We start from the raw sequence: 24,092 nt of genomic DNA, 5'->3' as shown, positions 1-24,092 counted from the left end.
TCGTTGCCTTCCATGTCAAATTTTCTATGTTTGTAATTCTCTCTTCTCCAAAATGCTTACTTTATTTTTTTTTTAAAAAAAACTTTTTTTATTTGTTTATTAATTTTTTAATAATAATTGTTTTTGTATTTGGTGTTGGGTAATTTTGCTGCAGCGACAAGTCAAATAGTTTTGGCCTTTTGGAGTGCTGGGATTCGGCTGACAAGACGATGTTGATGGCAACGTATCTCTGGTTTACTTTGCATTGTCAAACGTCAAGTGAGCAAGTCCTATTCTTCAAGTTCTTCTTCTTGTTCTTTGCGTATGCCAATAGGTGCCTCAGTGCACCTTACGCGCTCTTTTGGGCCTATCAGCCTACCTCACAAGTTTATTATGACTACCCTAAATTTAGGTATATTATGAAGTATTTTTATATTTTTACTCTTGCTAATATTGTAGGAAGAGAGACATGCGTTTCACCCATACTCCTAATTAAATTGAAAGAGAAAATATAAGTTTCAATAATTATGGGATTCAAAGTCGTGCTCTGAAGGATTGAGAGCACATGCACGTGTTACTTTTTTTAAAAGATATTTGAAGATGTTAGATTTTTTCAAATTATTTTTGAAATTGAAGTTAATAATTAAAAATCAGTATTTCAATCACATATAAGATATTTTGACCCATATGCTGAATGAATAAGGCCGCTGAAAATCATAGAATATAAAAATTAAAAAAATTACCTTGAGAAATGTTAAAAATTTAGATTTAGAAAAAAAAAAGTCAAAAAATTATAATAATAATTATAAAAAAAAGGCCTAGCAAAATTGCATACAATCCACAAACACATATGAACCGACCGATATCATATAAACGGTTGTCTAGTTGACCTTTATTAGGTTGGGTGATTAATGAGTCAACCCAAAAAAAACTCATTGCATAAAGAGTGGGATTTGGGTTTACGCATGAAAACTCACTCAATTAAATAACGCGTAATATTAATGGTTAAATAAATTTATAAAGAAAATAAAATTGGTTTTTTAATATTATATAAAAATTGAATATAAATAAAATCCCTATATATTTTTGTAAAATTTGGAGTCGTTATTTATTTTTCTAGATAACACAAAATTTAAAAGTTCTTTCTATGATTCTTTTCTCTTAAAATTCTAATCACTGATATTGGTGCCTAGAAATAAATTATTGATTTGTTTACTATATTATTAGATCATGTCAAACATGAAAAATATTAGTATTTTATTTCATTCGGTATTAAATTATGAAAAAGCTTATTTTATGAATTGTAATGCATTTAAACCAAAACTATATAACAATTATTTTAAATTTACCAAAAAGAGCAGGTTAAATGGGTTGGTACAATTAACATGATTGTGGTAATAAATAGGTTCAGGTATATATAATTTAATATAGCACAATAAAATCAAAGACACGAAATTGCCCAAACATGATGCATTGCCATGCTTATAAAATAAAAAATAAATAAAAATATTTTTAAAAATAATGAAATCAATAAAAAAAAAGAGAATTAATGAAATAAATTAAGGGGTCAAATGTCATTACTTTTTTCTTGTTAAATCGGAAGGATTTGCAAGAATCTCAGGTTATCGCTAATTGCAAATTGTTTGGGGGAAAAATAAGAAAGATAGCAGAACGCCACATGTCGACGAATGGAATAACTTCAGTGCAATCCGAGGTACTCGACATGATTAGAGGTACCTCGCATGATTAGAGATACCTGTCCTAATTTAAGGTACCCGGCCTGATTAGAGGTACCCGGCCTGATTAGAGGTACCCGACGTGATTAGAGGTACCCTGCGTGATTAGAGGTGCCCGGCTTGATTAGAGGTAACCGGCATGATTAGAGGTAACCGGCATGATTAGAGGTACCCGGCATGATTAGAGGTACCCCGCATGATTAGAGGTACCCGGCGTAATTAGAGGTCTCCGGCTTGATTAGAGGTACCCTGCGCAATTAGAGGTGCCCGGCGTAATTAGAAGTACCCTACTTGATTAGAGGTACCCCGCAATATTAAAGGTACCCCACACAAATAGAGGTACCCCGCACAATTAGGGGTACCCCACATAAATTGAGGTACCCCACGTGACTCGAGGTACCCAGCAGATCAGATGCAAGAGAATCCTCCAAAAATATCCACCATGAGAAACGTCTCTACCTCTTAAAAGATATTATTCGATTTTGTCAGAATTAGGAATCAAGAACGTCATACCAAAAGGGGGGGACAGCCGCCTGCTACCTCTGCCAAAAGTGAAAGACACTGTCCCAAGGGCAGTGGTCCTCAGCCGCCTACCCGACAGTTACTGCAGAGGTACCCTGGACCACTCTCCAGCGCGCGCCACGTTTCCAAAGGATGAGATACGCCGCGAACATGCACATAACGGCCCAAAAATCATAAAAAGGTAAAAGGACGTTAGCCAAAAAGGGTACGCCACGTGGCAGCTGAAGTACTCCATATATAAAGGTGCCTAGGTTTCATTCTCCATCAGGCTCTCACTCACCATTAACACTCACACTCCAAAAAATAGGTTTTCTTCAACCTTAAACCCTAAATTTACAGAGGGCTGGCCAGCTCTCTTTACCATAAAAGCTTGAGTTTGCTAACTTGAGTGTCGGAGTGTGAACGCCGGGGTACCCCGGCTTCACCTCTAACCTCTATTTCACTGTTTTGCAGGCGTGAAGCTCATTTGGAAGGACACCTCTCTTGTTTCTGACCTTTCACCATTGTTACCACTCTCTCTCCTCTTCTCACCTCCCCCGAATTTCAGATACACCGCACCGCACCGCACACAACAAACCAGTGAGGTACCCCATCTCCCCCAAAAATATAAATTTATTGTTCTAGATTGGTTTGGTTTTTACTACCCCAAAATTAGTTGAAAACACAAATGAATTGAGAACTTTTAGCAATTGAAGAAAATAGACGAAAAGAAAGGTAGGCAACCAGCCAGTACTATATATAGTTAAAAGAATGGAATCCATTGTTGTTGTTTGCTTTCATTTCATCATAAGCTCAACTAAAATATTTGGCTCGGGTCACTGTGTATTTGTTTGGAGATGATTTAAAAACCTCCTTTGACATAAAAAAAATTGTTAAATAGTAATCAGTTGTATACATCATTGACTGAACTCAACTCTCAGTTGTGGTTGATTAGAAGCCATTTCAAAGTCCGAATATATAGTTGTGAATCATTTTGCTAATGAAGCAAAGTAAATTGTTGAGTGTAGATGGCATACTTGGGTTAAACGGAAGTAATATTGGATAAAATTAGCTAGCTAGAAAAGAGGCTTTCTGATCAGAAGTCGGAAATTTTCATGTTACATTACATTATGCAAACGGACCCCGCAAAGAAACACACAAGTTGAGGAAACTGAGATACCCGGGCCCCGTTGATCCGTTGGCTATTGGTGAAGAGTCATTCTCTTTTGCCAAATAAAATACAATTGAAGTGCGGCGACCAAATTAACTAAAGACCAATAGACCATCCACCCACCGCCTCTGAATCACAACAGAACACACGCTGTAATAAAAACAGAATTCTAGTGAAGTGGACGCGAAGTAACGAAGCTCTTGCTCTGCCTCCCCCATACGATATTTGTTTTGTTTTGTTACTTGTTTAACAACATCAGACTTAGACCTATCAGCTATCGTAACCACCTTCTCTCTCTCTCTCTCTCTCTCTCTCTCCCACTTTGTCTTTTTAATATATTTTTATTTTTAAAAAATCATATTAAAAGCGCATCTTTGTTGCCATCTTTCACTCAGCACACGTCTGTGCCTCCCCCCATCTCCATTATATTCTTTAATATAATCTGTTCCCAAGCTCTCTCTCTATCTCTCTCTCTGTAATCTGTCCCCAAGCTCTCTCTCTCCCTCTCTCACAAACAAGTGTATGAACATTATGGATAGTGAAGACGGAGTAGTGGTGATTAAGAGAGCTGAGATTGATACGAGGGCGCCGTTTCGTTCGGTTAAAGAAGCTGTTGCCTTGTTCGGTGAGAAGGTTTTAGCCGGTGAGGTTTATGCCAACAAGCTCAAAGAGGTACGTACATACATACATACATATATTTATCAAACACTTGGAAATTATAACCTGCACTTTTTCGCTAGTTTATTGTTGTTGAGAAGTGTCGAAGCAAATGTAAAGTTCTTTTCTGTCATATTGATTTAATATGCTGATAATTTTGTTCCCCCAAAAAGAACCATTAATTAGGTAGTGCACTCAAATTTCTACTGGCAACTGCATAAGAAATAAGAAGCTGAATATTGAGCTTTTTCTTTCGGTTAATTAATGATTGTTTATGAAATAACTTTGTCCATGCCCAAACTTGTATAGTTCCTTGTGCTTTGCTTGTGGGGGAGTACAAGATTTCTCTATGGCATGGCTGCATGCGGCTAGCTACTACAGTTTCGTGCTTTCTTTATCATGTAATGGAATAAAGGCGTCTTAGATAAGAATATATGTTCTAAAAAAAATCTATACATACTTGTAGAACTTTTTATTAAGGAGATGCCACGTAAAGTTGCATTGGTTTCCTTGTTAAATCATATGTCGTCGACGCATTGGAAGCAATAGCACGAAAGAGATCCATTAGTAATCTTTAATTACGTACAGTTAAATTTTAAAAGTAGAAGCTACTTAACTGCTGACCTGAGGGTGCACTAATTCACCTGCCTAATTACTTACATACAGATGCGGGGTGACGCAAGTGAAAATGCGCAAGCTACATCCAAGATTGGAACTATTACAGCTGAGTTAGAGGAGACAAAGCAAAACCTTGAGAAGGCTAAAGAAGAAAGCTCATTGATGGCAAATTATCTCTCGTCTCTTAAACAAGAGCTTGAACGTACCAAGAGAGAGCTCCGGCAAATAAGGGGAAGGGAATCAGAAAAGCAGATGATGGAAGTTGAGATTGAACATGTCAAGACCGTTGAAGATTCAACAAAATTTGAAGTCAACACACGCAAGTCTCCTGAAGATGGAATAGAACTTCAAAAGAAGAGATACGTGACATTTGCCAATCCACCATCTCTAGCCCAAGTTATCGTCCCGAAAGATGTTCAAGTCCTGGAACGATACCCTTCTTTGAAAAAGAAGAAGAAGAAGCCGTTAATCCCTCTAATTGGTGGGATTTTTTCTAAGAAAAAAGGAAGCCAAGAAAATCGCTATTGAGTACATTTCATAACAACAGTTGAATTCCATGAATGATTTTTTATTTTGTTACTTTACAAACTTTCTAGCCGGTACATTTGGCCTGCCATGAGATAACATTGTAAGCGGAGTATGTTTGTTCTTTGAGAGAGCTCATGAAATAAAATATTGTACTGTTTCTGAGCTTTGCTTCCTGCATAAACAATCTAAATGCTTGTCTTGAATCGGAATTCTGTTAAGTCCGCTCAAATTTTCTGATAAAATGAATCAAAGATCAGGGACTGGAGGACCCTGGGCTTTATAATTCAAAGCCATAGCCAAAGTATGGGCAAGACCCTTACCCCAACAATAATTAAGGTGTGTGTCCTAAATGAGGCCGGCCCACTGTTTGGAATAGGGAACACCCTGTCAGTGTTTCGCATGCTTTGAGAGGTTCTTAGGTGGTCAAAAATAACAAAAATGATAAAAGAAGACTAAACGCCGATTAAAAAAAAAGTATAAATTTACTTGAAATTATTATGTTAAAAATTATGTGTTGGACATAAAATATTTAAATCCACCCGAAATTACATATTATTTTTATCATCGTTTTTTTTATTTGAAGATTATTACTCCCAAAATAAAGCAAGTAGTACCAACTTGCTGTTGCCTAATCAGCCTGACTATCATTATTAATCAAGAAGTGGTCCAATTCTCCGGGTCTTTGTGCAAAATAAAAAACGTGACATCAAAATCATTCTCAAAACTAATGGCCTGGCCCCTATATTACATTTTGGGTGATTTTGGTATAGTATAATCTATTATGCTATATTACATTATTTTAGTATAAGCGCATTGTATTATTTATATTATTATTGTATTATAATAATATTGTACAATGTTTGATGTTGTATTGTATTGTATTAATTTTATATTATATTATATTTGGTGCTACATCGTATTGTATTAATTTTTTATGATTAATTTAAATTAAATATTTAGAAAATAATATATATTAGTATTTAGAAAAATACTAAACATAGAAGTCTTAAATTTTAAAAATTTAACATTTTTAATATAAATGTTAAAAAATATCATAATTCTTTACAAAATCGAAGCTTATAGTCTTAAATTTTCGGAAGCATGACATTTGTTTTTCAGTAATTTTCTAAATATATAACTATTGAAATAAAGATTGAAGCAAATAATTTAATCAAATAATCTCTAAATAATATATCAGCATAAATAAATAGTTAAAACCTATAATATAAGTTCAAAAGTCATCTTAGGATGATAGAATAAAAGCTTATACATATCACAAAATAATCACAAAATAATAAAGTGACAATTGTTGTAACATATTCACTAATAAAATGAATTGTGCTAAATCATCTAAGTAAGAGTATTGCAACATATGCAATAATATTTTATATTATATTTATATTATTGTTATTATTAATTTTAAATTAATATTTTTAAATTTAGATATTTATTATTAGTTATATTAACTTATTAAATATTAATTAATTTTATATATTAATTATTATAATATAATTAAATAACAAATTATTTACTTATATTTTTAATATAAAAAAAGTAAAAAAAATAATATAATGTTATTGAATAATAAATTATAAATTTAACTTATATTAATAATTATAATATAAAAATAAAAAATAAAAAATAATATTATAAAAAACTAATCTACATTAACTAAACCGACTTTTGGCAAGCGGCTACATATAATACGGAATATGATCCTCTCCTGATCTTAGCTTTACTGAACTTTTAAAGATCTTCTACCATGTGTTTTTTAATGGTAGTGTATGGGTAAGATTTAACTTTTTTATTTTTTTATTTATTAATAATCAATTAGCAATTGATTTATTTACTCATGGTATGATCAGATCATGAAAGAATCTTGATCCATATAATACACCTCAATGCAGCTATTTGTTACATCAAACATGGGGTTGCACTGCATTAATGAGGGGCGCTAAACGCACCCTTTACTTGCATTTTTTGCCTTTTTTTCGAGACAAATGAATTGCATTTTACAGATTAAGAATTGCTCTTCTAAGTTTTCTAGTCGATGCCGGAATAGTTATGACATGATTTGGAGGGAAAAAAAAAATAGGAATGTTTAACTTGAGTGTATTTATTTATAGCATAGTACTAGAAAAACATTGAAATTAAATGGAAAAAAAAAAAAGAAATCATCAAGAAGATTCTAAGAAGAAAAGAGAGCAACAATGAATTTCTCATATCAAGGTCATTTGCCTTAATGTACACATAGAACAAACAGCAGATCTTCTCTATAATTTGACAGTGGGACTTTATATAACCCACATATTACCGAAAAGAAACTGCTAATAGATTCAACAGTACAGAAACAGCACTAAATCTTATATGTATAAACAAAAGCAAGACAAGGTAATTAACCATGCATGCATGCATCAATAGATAAAACTTAAAAGCATATAATATTTAATACGATTATTAAACCCACGCATCAGATTTTCGGCCATCCAAAATCCCTTCTTGTGACGACTTATTGAAGAACTCAATGCAATCAGCTATGGCCTCTGAGTAATGTGAATGAGACGAGTAATAAGAGCTGCAAGAAGTCTTCGGTGGTTCATATTTGTCACAAGCTTTTTGTTTGGAAGCCGTGCTTGATGTGCTAGCCGACGTCCCATGAGAAGGGAAAGAAAATAGAAGCCGCATGAGAATCTTGCGAAACCGATTAAAGAGTTTCATTGCAGAGAAGTTTAAGGTCTTGTTTTGAGGGACTTCTTGTTGATGATCGGTAGCAGCTCTTACTTGTATAACAAAGCTCTCTCTTTGAGTCTGAGGCCTGCGTATTGACATTGTTATAAGTCTCTTTCTTTCTTGGCTTGCTTGCCAGATGCCCTCCGGGAAGTGTACTGCTATCATTTATGTCGTTTGGCTGTTAGGATTTAAAAAGAGTTGAGGTTTTCAAAGGTTGTGTTTATTCTATTTGGGAACACTCAAAAAGCATGTTCGCAAGCAAAACCATGTGCCCAAATCATTTGCATGGGCTTCACTTGTCCTCACAGACTAGTTCCTTTATTAACTTCGACTATATATTGCAAAGAAAGACTATGCATAGCTTTTGGTTTAGCTTGAATTGACCATGGCTTTTAATGGTTTTTCTTTTTTTCTTTTTCCTTATTTAATGCTTATATATCTCAACACCCAAGGGTAAGAGGTGTTAGAAATCTTGCATCTTTTTGTTATCAATGGTTATGATGAATCCATTTTCAAACAACATTAGACCTTTTGGGTGGATTTAAAATAAAATTGTGCGGGGGTAGGCTTAAGATATTATGCTATATGGAAGCAAACTAATACATATATTTAGTGACTCTTTTTTTTAAAGGAAAAAAATTATTTATGTTAATAGTGTTAAGTGAGTTTCGAACCTCATACTTCTTTTTTCTCATAGGAGATTGATTTATCTATCATAACATAACTTAAATTGACATTATTATTATTATAATATATAGACACACGCATTTAAATTTGGATGAAACCATTCAAATTCAACCGAGATTGCACATATAAACTCCAACTTCATACCTAGCTCATTAGAGCAAATCATGAGTGTAGTGATCCTACTAACTTTTGATGGACACCCTTTAATAAGTTTATTAATGAAGAATTAATAAACGGATGCGTTAAGTATAATTTATCTGTCATTTAGATAATTAAGTGGGAGTGAACACGCTGGGAACATTGAATGGGTTGATTGCTTTACCTTCCTTTAGATGATTTGATGTTAAAGAAGAGATTTATAGCTTAATATAAAAGGTTATCAAAAACTAACTCTCTTGTCTACATGTGAAGCCAATCCATCTAGTGGCCTTCCCAAACCTTTTAATAGAACATTTAAATGCTCCTGAATGATGGGTTAGCATCTTTGTCTCATAATAAATCTTGAAAGTATCTCTAGCAAATGAGCACTTAAACATAAGTGACCCCATCTGACAAATCAAACTCTTAAACGAATGATATTGTCCCAACTATTGCGATCATTATTCATTAACACTATAGATGCTTAATTGGTAGTTATACAAGTAAAATCAATTAAACCAACCCTCATTTGGTCTTGATTGGTTTATTCGTTCAAATATGAAACCAATCAAATGATGATTGATCTTACTGGTTATCTTACACTTGTGGCAGCCTTAGTTATTGCGTAACAGCAAGCCATGATCATTTAGAAAATCGATAGGTAGGCTTGTTTGTACACGTAGGCTTTAATCATACTAAAGCTGCCCGAAGAATTCAAAGGCTAAAAAAGCCATTTCGAAGACCAAATTAATCTGGGAAGAGTGAAAAAGATGATGAGGATGGTCAGAACAATTCAGATGATATCATTAAGAGGGAAGGCTTGACATAATGACTCTGCAAGACAACTACAATTGTGTCTTGTACTTGCTCTCATTAAATATAGCGTAACAATGATGAGGTCTATAACTTACCTAAAGCATAATCCCAACTCGTGAATAGTTTATGTAAAGGGGCATGATTTTCCAAAATTACTCGGCTTTTTAAATAGGCTATCTTGCCATTTGGGTTTCGTTTCTATTTACCCGAATGAGAGCTTTAGCCATTGTGAATTGGAGCTTTTAGATAATAGCCTTAAGCCTGGACAATTATTGGGCTTCCTAGTTTCGCATAACAAGCCCAAGACGAACCCTCATTAAATATGGACCCTTTCCAAAGCTGATTGGTCGGGGCTTTTAATTACAAGTGATGTCACGCCATGGTTTTAAATCAATCGTACGCATAAAATAAACTTCGTCGGTGCGTGCAACACTTTAATATATACTTTAGCTTACATTGAATGATACGATATTCTATATGCAGTGTATCTTAGGTCAATTATTTATTAGTACTGGTGAGTCCAATCAATTAATTGATTGGTCTTATTTCTAATGGCAATACGAGATGTTTGGGATTAAGCACAACCAAAATCCTCAATGTCTCTGAATTTTTGTCGCACCTATTGCATTTAGGAATTTTTGTACTTTTCCAAATGGAACAAAAATGTAGACATCGAATCATTAGAGTTGCAAAGTTAAAATCTCTAAAACTAAACACATCTTATGAAAAGAAGCATTCCAGAGGAAAATATTGTTTCTATTGGAACCGTGTGAGGGGAAAAAAAAGAAGAAAAAAGATAGACCGATATATACAGTATCCAGCATTTTACCTCATTGCGAAGGCAAGTATATTATTGTCAATTTTTGGATTCATTTTCAAAAAATAATGCATAACTTTTTATGTGCAATAAATATAATTATTTGAATTAGAGAGAGAGAGAGAGAGCATGCAATTACGCAATACTTAATACGGTGAACAATCCACATTTTACTTTCATCTCCGAGTCCGAATTTTTTATATGAACTGACTGTCTATAAATATCTCCACATCGGTGATTTAAGCGGAAGAAATGTTCAATCAGGATCGCCCACCAAGGCACCACCGACATCCATCTCTTGACTGATGATCATGACTGATGGGAATCTGTCATATATATATATATATATATAGATATAGATATATATATTAAGTTTTGCAATTAGAACACCTTCAAAGCAAGAAGCAATAATATCAAGTTAGCAACCAATGCATTGAATAATATTTTAAGTTTGAGTTGAGACTTGAGGCTTGAGACAGATACTGAATTCTCAATTAGTGAGTCCAGTTTGCCAAATATTGGCTCCAGTAACGTGCTACAGCTACCTCGATTACGAACTGTCAACGCGTGCCTACTTAATGCTTGCGAATCTCAGTTATTAGCGATTACTTGTGTCATTAGTTGGACTGTCAGTAAGAAGTTTCTCATTTGAGAAATCATGAGAATGGTCCCCCATCCTTATACGTATATACATATATATATATTCTACATTTTTGCGTGCAAGATTTTCGGTACCTTCAATCGAGAGATAACGTTAATTATTAAATCAAGCAGAAGCCTAACCTCCTCCAAATAATGATCATGAATAATCATATTTCAAGAAGTACAAAAAACACTTGAAACACCTGAAACAATGAATGGACATATGGGCACTGGCCAAGCATGTGAGAGCAATAATCATCTGCCCCGTACACCACCTCACCTATCCGTTCACTAGGCGAGCTTGTTTTTGTTAGGTCAATATTTTTATTTTCTCAATTATTTCAAGAACCAAGAAAATCTCACGTGGTACTTAATTATTTCAGTGCATTGTCTTTTATATATTTTTACACAGCTTTCAGAAAAAAAAATAAAAATTACTTAATCATATTGAAGAAGATTTGTCAACAAACTACTAAAAAAAAATGCATCATTTCCTTGAATAAAGCTTTGCCCTAGTTGTCTATTTCATGATATTAGTATATTATTATTAATCAAATCAAAATCATTTCTTACATGGAAAAAATAATGCATCAAACAAATAAATATGGTTCTTTATTGTGGTCCGTAAAATGTCAGGCTACCGCTGAATAAAGGGTATCAGGAGACCCAGCAACTAAAATAAAGAGTTCTTGTTGAATGAGTGATTTTGACAACGAAAGGTGTCCATTGAAGAAGACAGGCCAATGGCTCTCTACAATTTGCACTGCCTTCATCACATGATCAATCAATGACTTCAGTGTATTTAATTTATTTTTTATTTTTTTAAAAGAAATCAATTCTGATTTTAAAAAAATTACGTAACGGTTAATCAAAGACGCATGCATTGATGCAGTTGAGCTAAATTCATAAAATAAACCCAAAAAAAAAAAAGATTTATGCACAGGATACGGTAATGGAGCAGCACTTAATAAGCCAGGGGGTTGATTTAAACTGATCAAAATCAAAGAGATTTGTAAATGACAACAAAGCAAGGAAGGATAGCCCTTGGATTAAAAACGAACAGCTCCTCGAGATTGGAGTAGACCCCAGTGTAGCCAGCTACAGAATCGTATGAGCCACCAGAAACGCTGTCCTCCTCCGACGGCGCATCATCCGTCACGCGCCTTACCCTCCCAGCAATCACACGACAGACCAACATGGCCCTGCGCTCGTCCGTACAGTTCTTCAAGGAATCGTGGGCCCTACCACTGCTGGCCGTGGTGCGAACCCCTTTGCACTCCTTGCCTTGGAAGCCGTGCCTGATGATGGTGCACACGCTGCAGCCGGGGACCGAGCCGCACAATGTGGACGAGCCGCGCGAGCCGAGGTTGCATGATAGAGTGGTGCAGTGGAAGCGTAGGAGCTCGTTTCCGTCGGCAGCGCACCTGGGATTCTTCCTCGTACTGTTGAGCGCACGTGTCTTGACTGCATCACGGCAGTCCTCGAACCGTTGGATTGTACGTTGGGTGTTGTGGACTTTTAATATCCGTTCGATCTTGCACATCGGGCTGTTTTGCTTGAGCCAGCTTGATTTGAAGATTATCTCCACGATGTTGCGGCTTGAGTCCTCCGGGCCCAGCTCCGAAACTGCACCCAATATCGAAACTTGTAAAATACAGTCCTTACGTCAAATATTACGCAAGTACATTAACTTCGACTTGTCGGCAGGGTCACGGGTCATCTACCAATAAGAGTCTGCCACCAAAGCCTATCAGTTTAACATTCCTACGGTTTAGCCAGGAACAGTTGTAGTATTATTGTACTAACTGGCCCATTGAAGGTAAAATCAAAAGAAGAGGTGTTACCATTGCACGATTCGGCTAAAAGTAAGTAAAGTTAGTGCGGTAAATCCAAAATTAACGGGAATTATGCCCCCCGGTCAAAGCACAAAATGATTATGATAACTGATACACCTTTTTCAAATCAAATTTTTCAAACCTTCTAGAAGACAAATTAACCGTAGTCTATGTAGTTCTTGATTGCATATTGGCAAGACTACTATAAGAAATAATAGTGATAGTAGCTATACTATTTCTATTTTATTTTATTTAGAGAAAAAAAATGACCTGCATGGCGAACTGCTTGATGGAGTTCCAAGCTTTCAATCTTTGGGAAGACCTCTCCACATTGAGAGCAAGCGCAAATGGTGGTCCGTGGAGATGGAAACCTGATCATTTTTATCTTTTTCAACTTTAATTCTAAAAAAATTTCAATCTTTCAAAATTTTAAATTAATTTTCTTAATTACTGACGTAACAATATCATATATAAAAATATTAGGTATCATAAATAATATGACAGTACCTGCTGGGGTCAATGATGGTGTGACATTCATAACACCCAGAAAGTTTCCTGAATTGCATGCCTCTGGAAGATGACGAATACGTCCGACAACCGTTGGATCTCGCCGACACGGAAGCAGACCGAGTTGATGAGCCGTTTACAGCTTTTCGACTCAGTAACCCAGTCTCTTGACCTAATGTGCTACTCTCAGGCGAGTTATCAGCTCTGTGTACAACTTTAGTGTTCCCATGGACAACGTCTTTAAAACTGCATATAGAACTGCAAGAAGATCCAAGCCTTGAGTACCCATTAACGTTCTTTGCAGCTGGGTCGTGTACTTTTGACACTTCGATCTGTTTACAGGTGAGTAAGTTCTTGATTTGGTCCCATGAGGATGGTTGTTTCTCCTTTTGCTTCTGCACCTTTTGCTGCTTCCTATTGCGTTTCGATGGTGGTAGTGCTGCTGCAGGTTGTTTTTTGGACTCGGTGGGTTCTGGCAAAAAGGTGACTAGAGCCATGAAAAGCAAAGCTAACAAATTGAGTAGAATTGTAACATAGCCAGCCCTCTCTTTCATATGAGAGAGAGAGAGAGAGAGAGAGATGCTTTTGAAACTTGAGAGATAGCTTAGCGTTTCTTTTTTGTAACGGAGGAGGATACAAGATTAGACTGTAATAAGGAGGCAGAAATGAGGATGGTGAGGTGGGCCTCGGCGTCTCGCTTTGTTTATTATTCCATTTATTTCACTCCGCTTTTTGATTAACTTCTGTGTTTGTCTTGCACAAGCCAGGGAAGCTTTCCACAATAAATACAACTTGAATAGTTGACTTTTACTTTTGACCTGGTCAATGGTCTATAACAAGTTCCATCATGCGGTTTATGTTCGTTCTGTTGCTTTGGTCTAGAGATGATCATGATTCATGACATATACTAGTGCATGTTACGTGTTAGGACCGATAACTATCATACAAACACATAACATGCTCATATGCTGTCTTTCTTGGTGTTATTCTCTTGTATGTTATCTTTTTCTTTTTGATAATTCTTTTTTTTTCTTCTCTGATTAATTCTATTCTCATGAAATCGCATATTTTGAGTGAAACAAATGTCAAATACTTCGGGTATATAAAGAAAACTAGTAGTGGACAATTAGGTTAATTATTTTTGTGTATGGTTATGATGTGTACATGGTTCCAGATTCCAAGAGTTAGCAAAAGATAAAGGGCATCAGCCAAAGAGACATGTAGAAGGAATTGGGGTTTCTGTTCCAAGTTGCGACTTTCAATGTCTCTCGCTGTATTTTTTTTCTCTGCACAAAATTAAAAATATCTTTACTTCCTTTTCTTCCCCACTGGTTCTCTATCAAGTTTCTGGATGACTCCAAAATGCAATTATCAAACAGTTCTGGCGATGGAAAGCACAGTCGGTGACAATTTCATTGTTTGAATTGAGGTCAGGATTCGTTTATATTGTAAGATTTATATGCTCTTATTCATCAATTATTAGAATTTTTTTAAACTCGAATAAATTATGAACTTTTTTAATATAATGTTAAAGATTTCATTGAAAACTTACAACAACTTATCAAATGAAGGCTAAGAGAAAAAATAGAACAGATACTACTGACATAACATCTACAGTATTTAAATTAAAAAATGCCTAGGTCTGGTAATTTAGCCAATAAAAAACTATTCAATTCCTAAACTCTACCCAGCAACTTGCCTTGATGACTCGCACAAACTTGTCATAAATAATTTATTAGAATTATATGTAAACTCTTATTTATAAATAGGATTTAAAAAATAAAGAATCTATCGAGGTTAGTTAGCTAGAAGTCAGATATAGATTTGGCCAACCATTCGATTAACAAAGATATTGAAATGCCGTGCGTCTCCTTGTCGTCTCCAACTTAGGGAACCAGATCACCTTAGTTCGATCTGATCCATTAGACCATTATGGTGCCATTCATAAACAAATACCAAGCACTACCCACCAAATAAATAAATAAAATTATATCTTCGTAAAGTACAAGCAGAAATATAATTTATTCCTGAAAACAACCTAATCCTTTATATATAATTTATTCCTGAAAATAACCTAATCCTTTATATATTACAGCTTGTATTTCTTCAAATTCGTACTGGGAAAATTAGCGAACGAATCGATCTAGATGTATTTATATGACCTTTATTTTTCTAGATAATCTGTGAATAAAAAAATCACTGCCTCACGAACATATAGATCATAAATTTGCATTTTGCATTTTTTATTTTGAAGTTAAGGCCTAGCTCTAATTGTAAAGAGTGGCCTACCTAAAACTCAGGTTTAGAGTTCGAGTTTTAACATGTGCCTGAGTTATTTTTTTTTTACAAAAAAAAATAAAAAAATCCTTTGTTATGTGTAATTTAAGGCCATGTGCGCCAGCTACTTAGCTAAACCTAGACCTGTTGTGTACACTAGTACATATCTGAAATTTTGTCATTGTTTTTTGTATTAGAGCCCATGTGAGGGATTTTATTTGACTGCTGTTACTTGGCCACTCATGTTCGAATGATAGGATTAGTCCACCACCGTTAGTAGATAGATTTCGATCCGGTGTTAGCATATTTTCTCAGGTTCTAAAGAGATGGTGAAATGCGGCATTTTTTTTATTTTCATTATTTTTCCCTCTTTGGTCAGCCATAAAAGACAGCGTTTTTCTCAACGTTTATCGCCCAGACACCGGTCTCGAGTCATAAGCATAACAGCCGCAAAATATCTTAGCACAGGCCAGCCACCACTCGAAGGAAAGGCTTGAAGTAATAGGTTTTAGATTACGACTTCATTAAGCTGAAAAAAAAAAAACTTTGTCTTTTTTCTTAATTAATTCACTTCTTGGTGGGTTTGTGAAAGTTTTTAGATTGTGATTTCAGTGAGCATAAAGGGGGGGGGGGGGGGGGGGAGAATTATCGCTACGAGTGTTGTTTCACAATTCAATGTTCACTGAGTTCCAGGTTCAATTTTGGTAGGATTGAGTATTTTTTTTATATTTTATTTCTCCTTAATGGTCGATATCTTCATCTTCACATAAGTGGAAGAAAGGTTTCCACAAAATTCAAAAAATATTTTTATTCTTATTATTTTCAGCGGCCGAAAAAAAACTTGTTCCTTTGATGGTGGTAGGAAAGGAATGGGGTTGTCAATTTATTTTTTTGTAGTCCATAAAATTGTTATTTTGGGCGAGAAAATAAACAAGTAATTACAAAAAGGATATTTTATTAGTCAAGAGAAAATGAGGGGAATAAAAAAAAATCAATTTTAACAAGTTATTGTAAATAAGAATAAATATAAATAAATAGATTCTTTAAAAGTTGAGGGAAACGTTAGCTTAGTACCGGATCTCAATCCACTAATGAACTTACTAGAATTGAGAATCACTCAATTACTTAACAACACAAATTAAGAGATATTAATGAGTCTCGAATTAACACAAGTTGGAGAGATATAATAAGCCTCACACCTACGAATAAACATTACAGTAGCTCAAAAACAATTAAAGAATGCAACACTAACTGAGCTAAGGTATGAAATAAAGCTGAATCAATAAGTTGGAAACTATTGGTCTCTTTGTAAAACCCAATCCAAAATAAACCATAAAGGTCTGGGTCCAACACAAACTGGCCCAAATATTTTTAAACCAACTCAATTGGGGTCAGTTTGAATTTGATTATTAAAACATTTTTTGTTTTGGTAAATTCAATTATATCATAATTATAATAATTATTAATTTTTTAAACTCAATTGTTATCAATTGAGTTTGCTCTTTCACCAGCAAATAAAATAGCAAAAAATATTATAATGTGGACAAGTTATAAAGATGAGTAAGTTTAAAAAAGAACATGATTCATAACAAAATCATAAAAATAACATCAATTAAGAACATGATTGATATCAAAATTGTAAAAATATCACCAATTCAAAGTCCAAGCTTCCATTGTACACTCGATCTAGACTCTGCATTAAATAAAATAAATTAACAATTGAACAATCGAATAACAGTTTTACTAATCAAAAAATTTTCTGAAGAAGAACTGGCACATAAGCTATATGTCTTAGTTGTCAATGAAACTATCAATTAATATGCGCACAAAACAATGAATTAACAATTTAACAATAGAATTCAGCTGCGTATTGTACTATAAAATTAATAAGCTGGCTCATATCAAGAAATTCAACCATTTTTTTTTTAATTCCTTGTGCTTCTAGGACCCTCTTAGAGGCGCGATAATGTATAATCGTAGCCAAAAAATAGTGTAAAATCAATACAATACAATACAATATCTAAATTAGCAATAAAAAAATTAACTATAGTGGTTGATTTTAGAGGAGGACTATGGAAAAAGATATACCTCCACGCGAGCGTCCGCGGAGAATTGAATATTTGCCTCCATGACTAGCCTAATTTTCAGGGAATTAATGCTTTTGAAAACCAGATAAAGGTGTAGAGAGACAAAATAAAATAAAATAAAAATAAAACAAAATAATAACAAGAATAATAAATAAACAAATCCCAAAATCCTTATATCTTCATAAACCGGAATTGGAATCTTTCAAAAGAAACAAATGTTCAGATTAAATCACCAGACAAACAACTCCGAGTAACAAAATGGACTAGCCAAACCCAAACCATGCCTAAATGGTTTGTGCAATTTTATTATTTACCCAACCCAACCCATTTAATTTGGTTTGATTCAAGTTAAACCATGGGTTATGGGCGGTTAATGCCCACCTCTAAAAGGAGCAGTGCACTACCAATTAAGCAATGAACAATCGATTTTTAATTTGAAATCTGTTGAGTGCAGCACATCTCAAATATTTAATCGACATTAGTTCGTAAATATGCTCGAACTAATCAATTTTTAATTTGAAATCTATTGAGTATAGCTTAAATATCTATTGATCATTAGTTCGTAAATATGTTCTAACTAATAGAAAGTTATCTCCTTAAATATCTTCTGAGCATTAATTCATAAATATGCTCTAACTAATAGAAAGCTATATGTCTGCCTAAGTTATTTGCCCTTATTTAAAAAAAAAAAAAAAAAAACTCTACATGACTCAAACTCATGCCCTCAAAAGGGCATGAGAGGTTCACCCAAACTGCATTATAGATCTTATAGGAGAGGTTCAAACATATTTATGATTGTATTGTAAAGGTTAGTCATCCAATAGCAGAGGAGCGTGCAAAATGGGCCGATCAATATTTTTTTTTGAGAATGGAACTATTAGCACCTGTCTAAACAAATCTTAAAACCCTTTTCTCAATTACCCTTATTAATATACTACAAGAAAAAAGTAAATAATTTTATAACATCCCATTGTTCCCAAAATAACCTAATTTGATTAAAAAAAAAAACAGAAGACTATTGTTAAACCCCAAAAACCATAGCAACAGCAGTGTAACTCTTGCTGATGTAATGATAGCATTCATTATTGTGTAATTACGATGTCAAATCATAGCTACCAAAGATTGGGATCTTTAGTTTTAGGCTTCTCACAGTAATAGTATTCGGTCCCATCAGTGGTACTGTTGTTGTGAGATGGTGTAAATTACGTAAAACGTAACTTAGACCCTCCCTTAGTTTTATTGGATAGATGAAGATTTTGTTTTGAATTGAGGTATTATAGTTTTTAAGTTATAATTATTGTAAAAAAAAATTTTAACTACAAAATAAAAATTAATAATATATGATAAATATAAAATTTAAATAATAATTTTGACAAAATAATTAAATATATAATAAATTTTACATCGTACAACTATATAAGTAAAAAATCTTATTAACATAACTTTTAAATTACAACATTTAATTTTTACTAAATATTTTAGTATTGAACCTTTTAAACTATAACTATTCAATTTTAATTCTAAACACATCCAAAATGATAGATAACTTTATATGGATGACAGTAACTATTATCCATAGAATTTGAGAATAAATGTATGTTATCACATCGCAGTTACTTTTTTCATATCTTAATCACTAGCTGTGAAACTCTTACTAATGTGATGATGCATTGATTATTGTGTAATTACGGTGTCAAGTCATAGCCACCAAAGATTGCGATTAGTTGTTTTGTTGGGCAAATAAAATGATAGATGACAGTTCAATAGTTGCTTGGGAACAAGTGTGGTGTTATTGTATCGTAATTACTAGAGTTTGCATAATTACTAGGGTTTACAAAATAGGGTTATTTTGGGAATAAGTGGGCTGTTAAAAAATTTATATATATATTTTAAATTTTGATATTTTAATGGGTTTAATTGAGGAAAAAGGGATTTTAAGAGTTGTTTGGGGGGACTAATAGTTCCATTTTATTTTCAAAAAGTTTGGGCCCATAAGCTTCTGTTTCTTTTTGGTGCCTGTTGCCTAGTCACTTGTGGCTATTCATAAAGATGGGCTAAGTTTTTACTAATAGGCTATGCCTAATTTTCCTGATTGCTGCGGGGTGTTTAGAAGAATTTCGCGGGTTATTAATTAATTAATTCTAGAATTTCAATTCTTAACTTTTTGTTCGGCATCGGACCATCATCGTTAATCTATCAACCGCGCAACGGTTAAACCCTAGTTTCAGGGTTTTTAACTTACAAAAAGTCACAACCGAGAGGAAGTTCGGACCTGGCGGAATGCTTTAGCAGTTGAAAATATTTTATTTCCCTTTAATTCTAAATGTTATTTGTAATATTCTGATTCTCATCAAAGAAAACAAGAATTCAATAATGTCACAAAATAATGTTCAATTGGATCCAATCCGAAAAGCCCAACTCACTTGGGAAGGCTGCAGTGTATTGCTGGATATAAATGACGGCGACCGTCTCGTTTTCGCTCGCCTCACTTCCGGCTCGTAAACATTATCTCCCTGTTTGAGTCATTGCTTTGTATAATGCATCTCTATAGTTTGATTAATCAATTGATTTGTGATTTTGCAGGACGCTGAAAATTGGGAATAAGAATTGCTCTCTGCAGCCGTTAATTGGTTGCCCTTTCGGTTCTCTCTTTCAAGTTGATAATGGAAAGGAAGGTCCTAATTTATCTCGGGTTATTCCCTCCACAGAAGGTTTGGTCATCAAAAAATATAGTATTTCAGTAATTATTTTCACTGTTGTTGTTACTATTTTTATTATGTGGATTTTTTGTTTCTTTCAGATGATGTGCAAGAAAAAGAAGATGCTCAAATAAGTGGTGAATTTCGGGACAATCGAGCTATTGTTGATGATAATAAAGCTCAGAGCTTAAGTGGTGAAGATATTGATGAAATGCGACGGTGAATGCATGATGTGATTTTGATTTCGAGCTTTAAAAGCCTTTTTTTTTTTTGGTGATGATTTAGCTTTTGATCAGATGTTGGTAAACTTTTCATGCAGACAGGGTGCAACAGGTGAGGAAATTGTTGAAGCACTTATTGCTAATAGTGCAACATTTGAGAAAAAGACATCATTTTCGCAGGTAAGTTTGTTTAACGTTTGGTCAATGCTAATTATGTTATTGTGTGGAGGGGGACTGATCTTTGATCCTTCTGCAGGAGAAATATAAACTTAAAAAGCAAAAGAAGTATGCTCCCAAAGTCCTTCTAAGGCGTCCTTTTGCACGAAGGTAACCCTGCCACTCCTAACTTTATTTTCTCACATACATATGGGTTTTATTTACTTGAATTACCTGAATAATGTCGTTTCAATTTCCTTTGTTTTGTAACTTTTTTTTCGTTTTTTTCCCCCAGCATATGTGAGGCATATTTCAAGAAAAATCCAGCTAGAATTGGGTAATCTTTTCTCACTTATGCATTTGTTAATCTTTGTGAAAGGCCAAATTTAGGTTGATATTCTTTTGTCAAACCATTATGGTGAGATTCTTTGAGAATACAATAATGATACAGACACTTTGTCCAAACAAAGTGTGTGTGAAGTGATGTTGCATGAGAAATTAGTTGGATAAAAGCATCATAAGGCTCATCTAATTATTTTAATTAACTGCTATCACTTTTTAATCAATCCATTCAAGCCACATCACTTTGTACACACTTGTTTGTGCAAAGTGTTTGTGGCTGTATGTGTTTGAACTTAGAGCAAAAGACATTACGGGACTCAATATACAGCTAAGGGAACAGTGAAGTTTAGTGGCTGCAAACAAGATATCATATACTTGTTTGTTTTGGGGTCATTTTTCATTGAGTTCTTGAATCTTGTATTTGGACCAAGCACGTTGCTTGATATTAGTTCAGGCATATGTTAGTGAAAAGTTTTTCCATTTCGATGGACCAGTCTTGCCTTCATGGTTTGGAAAAGTTGGTTGGTTTCTTTCATATTTATCCAATAATTAGTACTGTGAATATATGCGTGGAATTTATTTTTTCCTTGTTTGCCTGGTATGTAGATTCTTGCGTGTAGATATGTTATCTCTTCTGCTTTCAATGGGTAATGTTGCTGCCAATTCCGATGTCCTTGTGGTGGATATGGCTGGTGGCCTTCTTACTGGTGCTGTGGCAGAACGCTTAGGAGGTTTGGAAGATTATTATTTCCTTGGGTCGTTTGTGTCATCTAACATTATTTTGATCATATATTTGTAAATTGAAAGAACAATTTTGCAAATTGTCTTTAACAGAAGGGAGATTCTGGCATTCTGCTTTTGTGGTCATTCATGCTAATGAGATCAATTTTTTTATGGACTTTGGTTTCTGAAGAATATTCTTGATGAACAGGTACAGGTTATGTGTGCAATACATGTATTGGAGATTCACCGTATCCTATGGATATAGTGAGGATTTTTAACTTCAGCAATGAAATATGCAAGAGGTACATCTCTCTTTTAGCTTTGTCATATTCAGAAGTGCATCTACTTGAGATGTTATCTTTTTAGTTCCTTTACGGACTCGGAGAAAGCAGTTAGTAATATGCTGAAACATGTTTCAAAGCATAACTAGGTCTAAAAGTTGGTGCAGATGATTATATTCTTAAAAGTTGCATTTTGTTATTAGATTTTAGGTTAAATGCTTGTATTTATTTAGCTTGTGGAATCTAAACTGGTTCATTGGTGCACTGTAAAAGAAGTTGTTTCTCTGGAGGATGGGTGTTACTTGGATAGGTCTTATAATTCTATTTCCGTTCTTTAATTTATACATCATTGTGTTTAGCTGTAAACCAACTTTCCTGGAATCTATCCGATTGTCTTTATCCATTTTGTGGCCATTCTAGACTTAGCACTCCCATCGCTTCTCTTCTTCCCCACTCTCCCTTTATCTACTACAGCCCTTTTTTAAGTGGTACTTGAATGTGTTCTTGGTACAGGATTGTGCGGGCTTCTGTGAATGATGTGACCAGTCAAAGTGAAACTTCTGAGCAAAGTGACCAACTTGAAAGTGCCTGCAACATGGAAATACAGTCAAATGTGAGTGGCCCTTCTTACTGTTTGCTGTAGTTATCTTTTGCAGTTATCTAATTCTGTTAGCTTCGAATTGTGCAGGAACAAAAGTCTTCATCAGTCAGCATGGAAGATATATCTCTTTCATCTGAAAATGGGGTTTCAGATCTTATTTTGGAGGCCAATCATTCTCCAGTAAATAAGATTTCTAAGTCCCATAAGGTGGGGGAGAAGGCATCGCAAGAAACCCTCAAGTTGTGGAAAGAAAATGGTTTCTCTAGGTAGCTAATGTTGATGAATAATTGATTTCTTAATCTAACTGTATGTAACACTTCTCTAACCTTCGAACTCGTTTTGCAGCATGATAGTTGTTGCGCCGGAGCTTGACCCTTGGAGCGTAGTTAAAGATCTCCTGCCACTTTTATCATATTCAGCTCCATTCGCAATTTATCACCAGTATTTGCAGGTTGTTGTTTCAAATGTGACTTTGATTATTAGATAGATCCTTATTAAGAAGAGAAAAGATCAATATAGTAACACTGGTGCATGCACAATAATTTTGGTTGAATGGATTTATTAAATCTTTCTATCCATGTTCATTATCGTTCTCACCATTTCCCTGTGCCAATCTAAATATCCAAGATTTTGGGCTTGTGGATATAGACTGTCACCTTGCTTCATACTAGGCTGCAATTGAATGATTTTCCTGTTTCTGCATGGTTGAAACCTTAACTCAAGAGGATCAACTCAGACTTCAATTTTTGCTTTTCTTTTTCGTCTGTTCAATTGCAGCCTCTAGCGACATGCATGCATAGTTTACAGGTTTGGAAAATGGCAATTGGGTTGCAAATATCAGAGCCTTGGCTACGTGAATATCAGGTTCATTTTTCTTTGTTTTTGATTCTTCTTCGTTCATCTTGTGTATGGAATTTGTCTTGATCTAAATTTATGAATTACCATCTTTCTTGAGAAGTGAAAATTGAAAGACCGTATTTCGTTACAGGAGAGTGACATTGGTTTGATTACCTTGTTTTTTGATGATTATTCAGGTTCTTCCATCAAGAACTCACCCTTGCATGCAGATGAGTGGATGTGGTGGCTACATTTTGAGCGGGACTAGAACAGCCACTAATGCCAGTTCCAAGCAGTAATTATGCTCACATACTTTGTTTGTGTTGATTGTTTGTTCTTTGTTGGCGAGCAAAATGCTTGCCTACCAAGTGTACACTAGTGTTTTTACTTTGTTGGCGAGCAGAATTCGTGCCTGTCAAATGTACACTAGTATTTATTTCGGGTAAAAATGTACACTAACGTTTGAGCGATTTATTCATCTTCTGTTCGGATTGTGTGCACAAATC

At 34.4% G+C, this 24,092-nt stretch overlaps 3 protein-coding genes and 1 non-coding gene across 5 annotated transcripts; 2 read left to right on the top strand and 2 right to left on the bottom strand.

Moving 5' to 3' along the window:
* The first annotated feature begins 3,875 nt into the window (after window positions 1-3,875).
* On the top strand, window positions 3,876-5,318 carry LOC18041599 (WEB family protein At1g75720). The gene is made up of 2 exons (XM_006435110.2): window positions 3,876-4,059; window positions 4,711-5,318. The coding sequence occupies exons 1-2, from the start codon at window positions 3,910-3,912 to the stop codon at window positions 5,188-5,190; spliced, it is 630 nt and encodes a 209-aa protein (XP_006435173.2). The 5' UTR covers window positions 3,876-3,909; the 3' UTR covers window positions 5,191-5,318.
* A 6,700-nt stretch (window positions 5,319-12,018) lies between these two features.
* On the bottom strand, window positions 12,019-14,098 carry LOC18041417. The gene is made up of 3 exons (XM_006435108.2): window positions 13,363-14,098; window positions 13,126-13,226; window positions 12,019-12,646 (listed from the first exon to the last, which is right to left on the bottom strand). The coding sequence occupies exons 1-3, from the start codon at window positions 13,914-13,916 to the stop codon at window positions 12,021-12,023; spliced, it is 1,281 nt and encodes a 426-aa protein (XP_006435171.1). The 5' UTR covers window positions 13,917-14,098; the 3' UTR covers window positions 12,019-12,020.
* Window positions 14,099-17,531: 3,433 nt separating this feature from the next.
* Window positions 17,532-17,622, bottom strand: LOC112098735. Its single transcript, XR_002905844.1, has one exon. It is a non-coding gene; the product is annotated as a small nucleolar RNA U36a (small nucleolar RNA).
* Window positions 17,623-19,809: 2,187 nt separating this feature from the next.
* LOC18043177 (tRNA (adenine(58)-N(1))-methyltransferase non-catalytic subunit trm6) lies at window positions 19,810-24,090 on the top strand. Of its 2 annotated transcripts, XM_006435107.2 has the most exons (13): window positions 19,810-20,224; window positions 20,310-20,437; window positions 20,527-20,644; window positions 20,745-20,826; window positions 20,903-20,973; window positions 21,098-21,139; window positions 21,751-21,875; window positions 22,076-22,169; window positions 22,662-22,761; window positions 22,837-23,015; window positions 23,095-23,200; window positions 23,527-23,613; window positions 23,784-24,090. In XM_006435107.2, exons 1-13 carry the CDS (start codon window positions 20,100-20,102, stop codon window positions 23,883-23,885), a joined length of 1,359 nt encoding a protein of 452 aa, XP_006435170.1. In that variant the 5' UTR covers window positions 19,810-20,099; the 3' UTR covers window positions 23,886-24,090. The 2 variants fall into 2 exon arrangements, with proteins under 2 accessions (XP_006435170.1, XP_024038638.1); XM_024182870.1 differs by lacking the exon at window positions 21,098-21,139.
* The last annotated feature ends 2 nt before the right edge of the window (window positions 24,091-24,092 follow it).

Source organism: Citrus clementina, unplaced genomic scaffold (genome assembly GCF_000493195.1).
Source record: "Citrus clementina cultivar Clemenules unplaced genomic scaffold, Citrus_clementina_v1.0 scaffold_5, whole genome shotgun sequence".
In the NCBI taxonomy this organism is placed as follows: domain Eukaryota; kingdom Viridiplantae; phylum Streptophyta; class Magnoliopsida; order Sapindales; family Rutaceae; genus Citrus; species Citrus x clementina.
The sequence above is the reverse complement of the archived record's forward strand: the minus strand, read 5'-3'. Positions and strand labels throughout refer to the sequence as shown.

Excerpts from the sequence above, each read along its gene's own strand:
- LOC18041599 (XM_006435110.2), top strand. The coding sequence starts at position 3,910 with ATGAACATTATGGATAGTGAAGACGGAGTAGTGGTGATTAAGAGAGCT. Across the intron at positions 4,060-4,710 it reads ATGCCAACAAGCTCAAAGAG|ATGCGGGGTGACGCAAGTGA; the intron begins GTACGTACATAC and ends ACTTACATACAG.
- LOC18041417 (XM_006435108.2), bottom strand. The coding sequence starts at position 13,916 with ATGAAAGAGAGGGCTGGCTATGTTACAATTCTACTCAATTTGTTAGCT. Across the intron at positions 13,227-13,362 it reads ACCATCATTGACCCCAGCAG|GTTTCCATCTCCACGGACCA; the intron begins GTACTGTCATAT and ends AAAAATGATCAG. Across the intron at positions 12,647-13,125 it reads TCAAGCAGTTCGCCATGCAG|TTTCGGAGCTGGGCCCGGAG; the intron begins GTCATTTTTTTT and ends TATTGGGTGCAG.
- LOC18043177 (XM_006435107.2), top strand. The coding sequence starts at position 20,100 with ATGTCACAAAATAATGTTCAATTGGATCCAATCCGAAAAGCCCAACTC. Across the intron at positions 23,016-23,094 it reads AAAGAAAATGGTTTCTCTAG|CATGATAGTTGTTGCGCCGG; the intron begins GTAGCTAATGTT and ends CTCGTTTTGCAG. Across the intron at positions 23,614-23,783 it reads CTTGGCTACGTGAATATCAG|GTTCTTCCATCAAGAACTCA; the intron begins GTTCATTTTTCT and ends ATGATTATTCAG.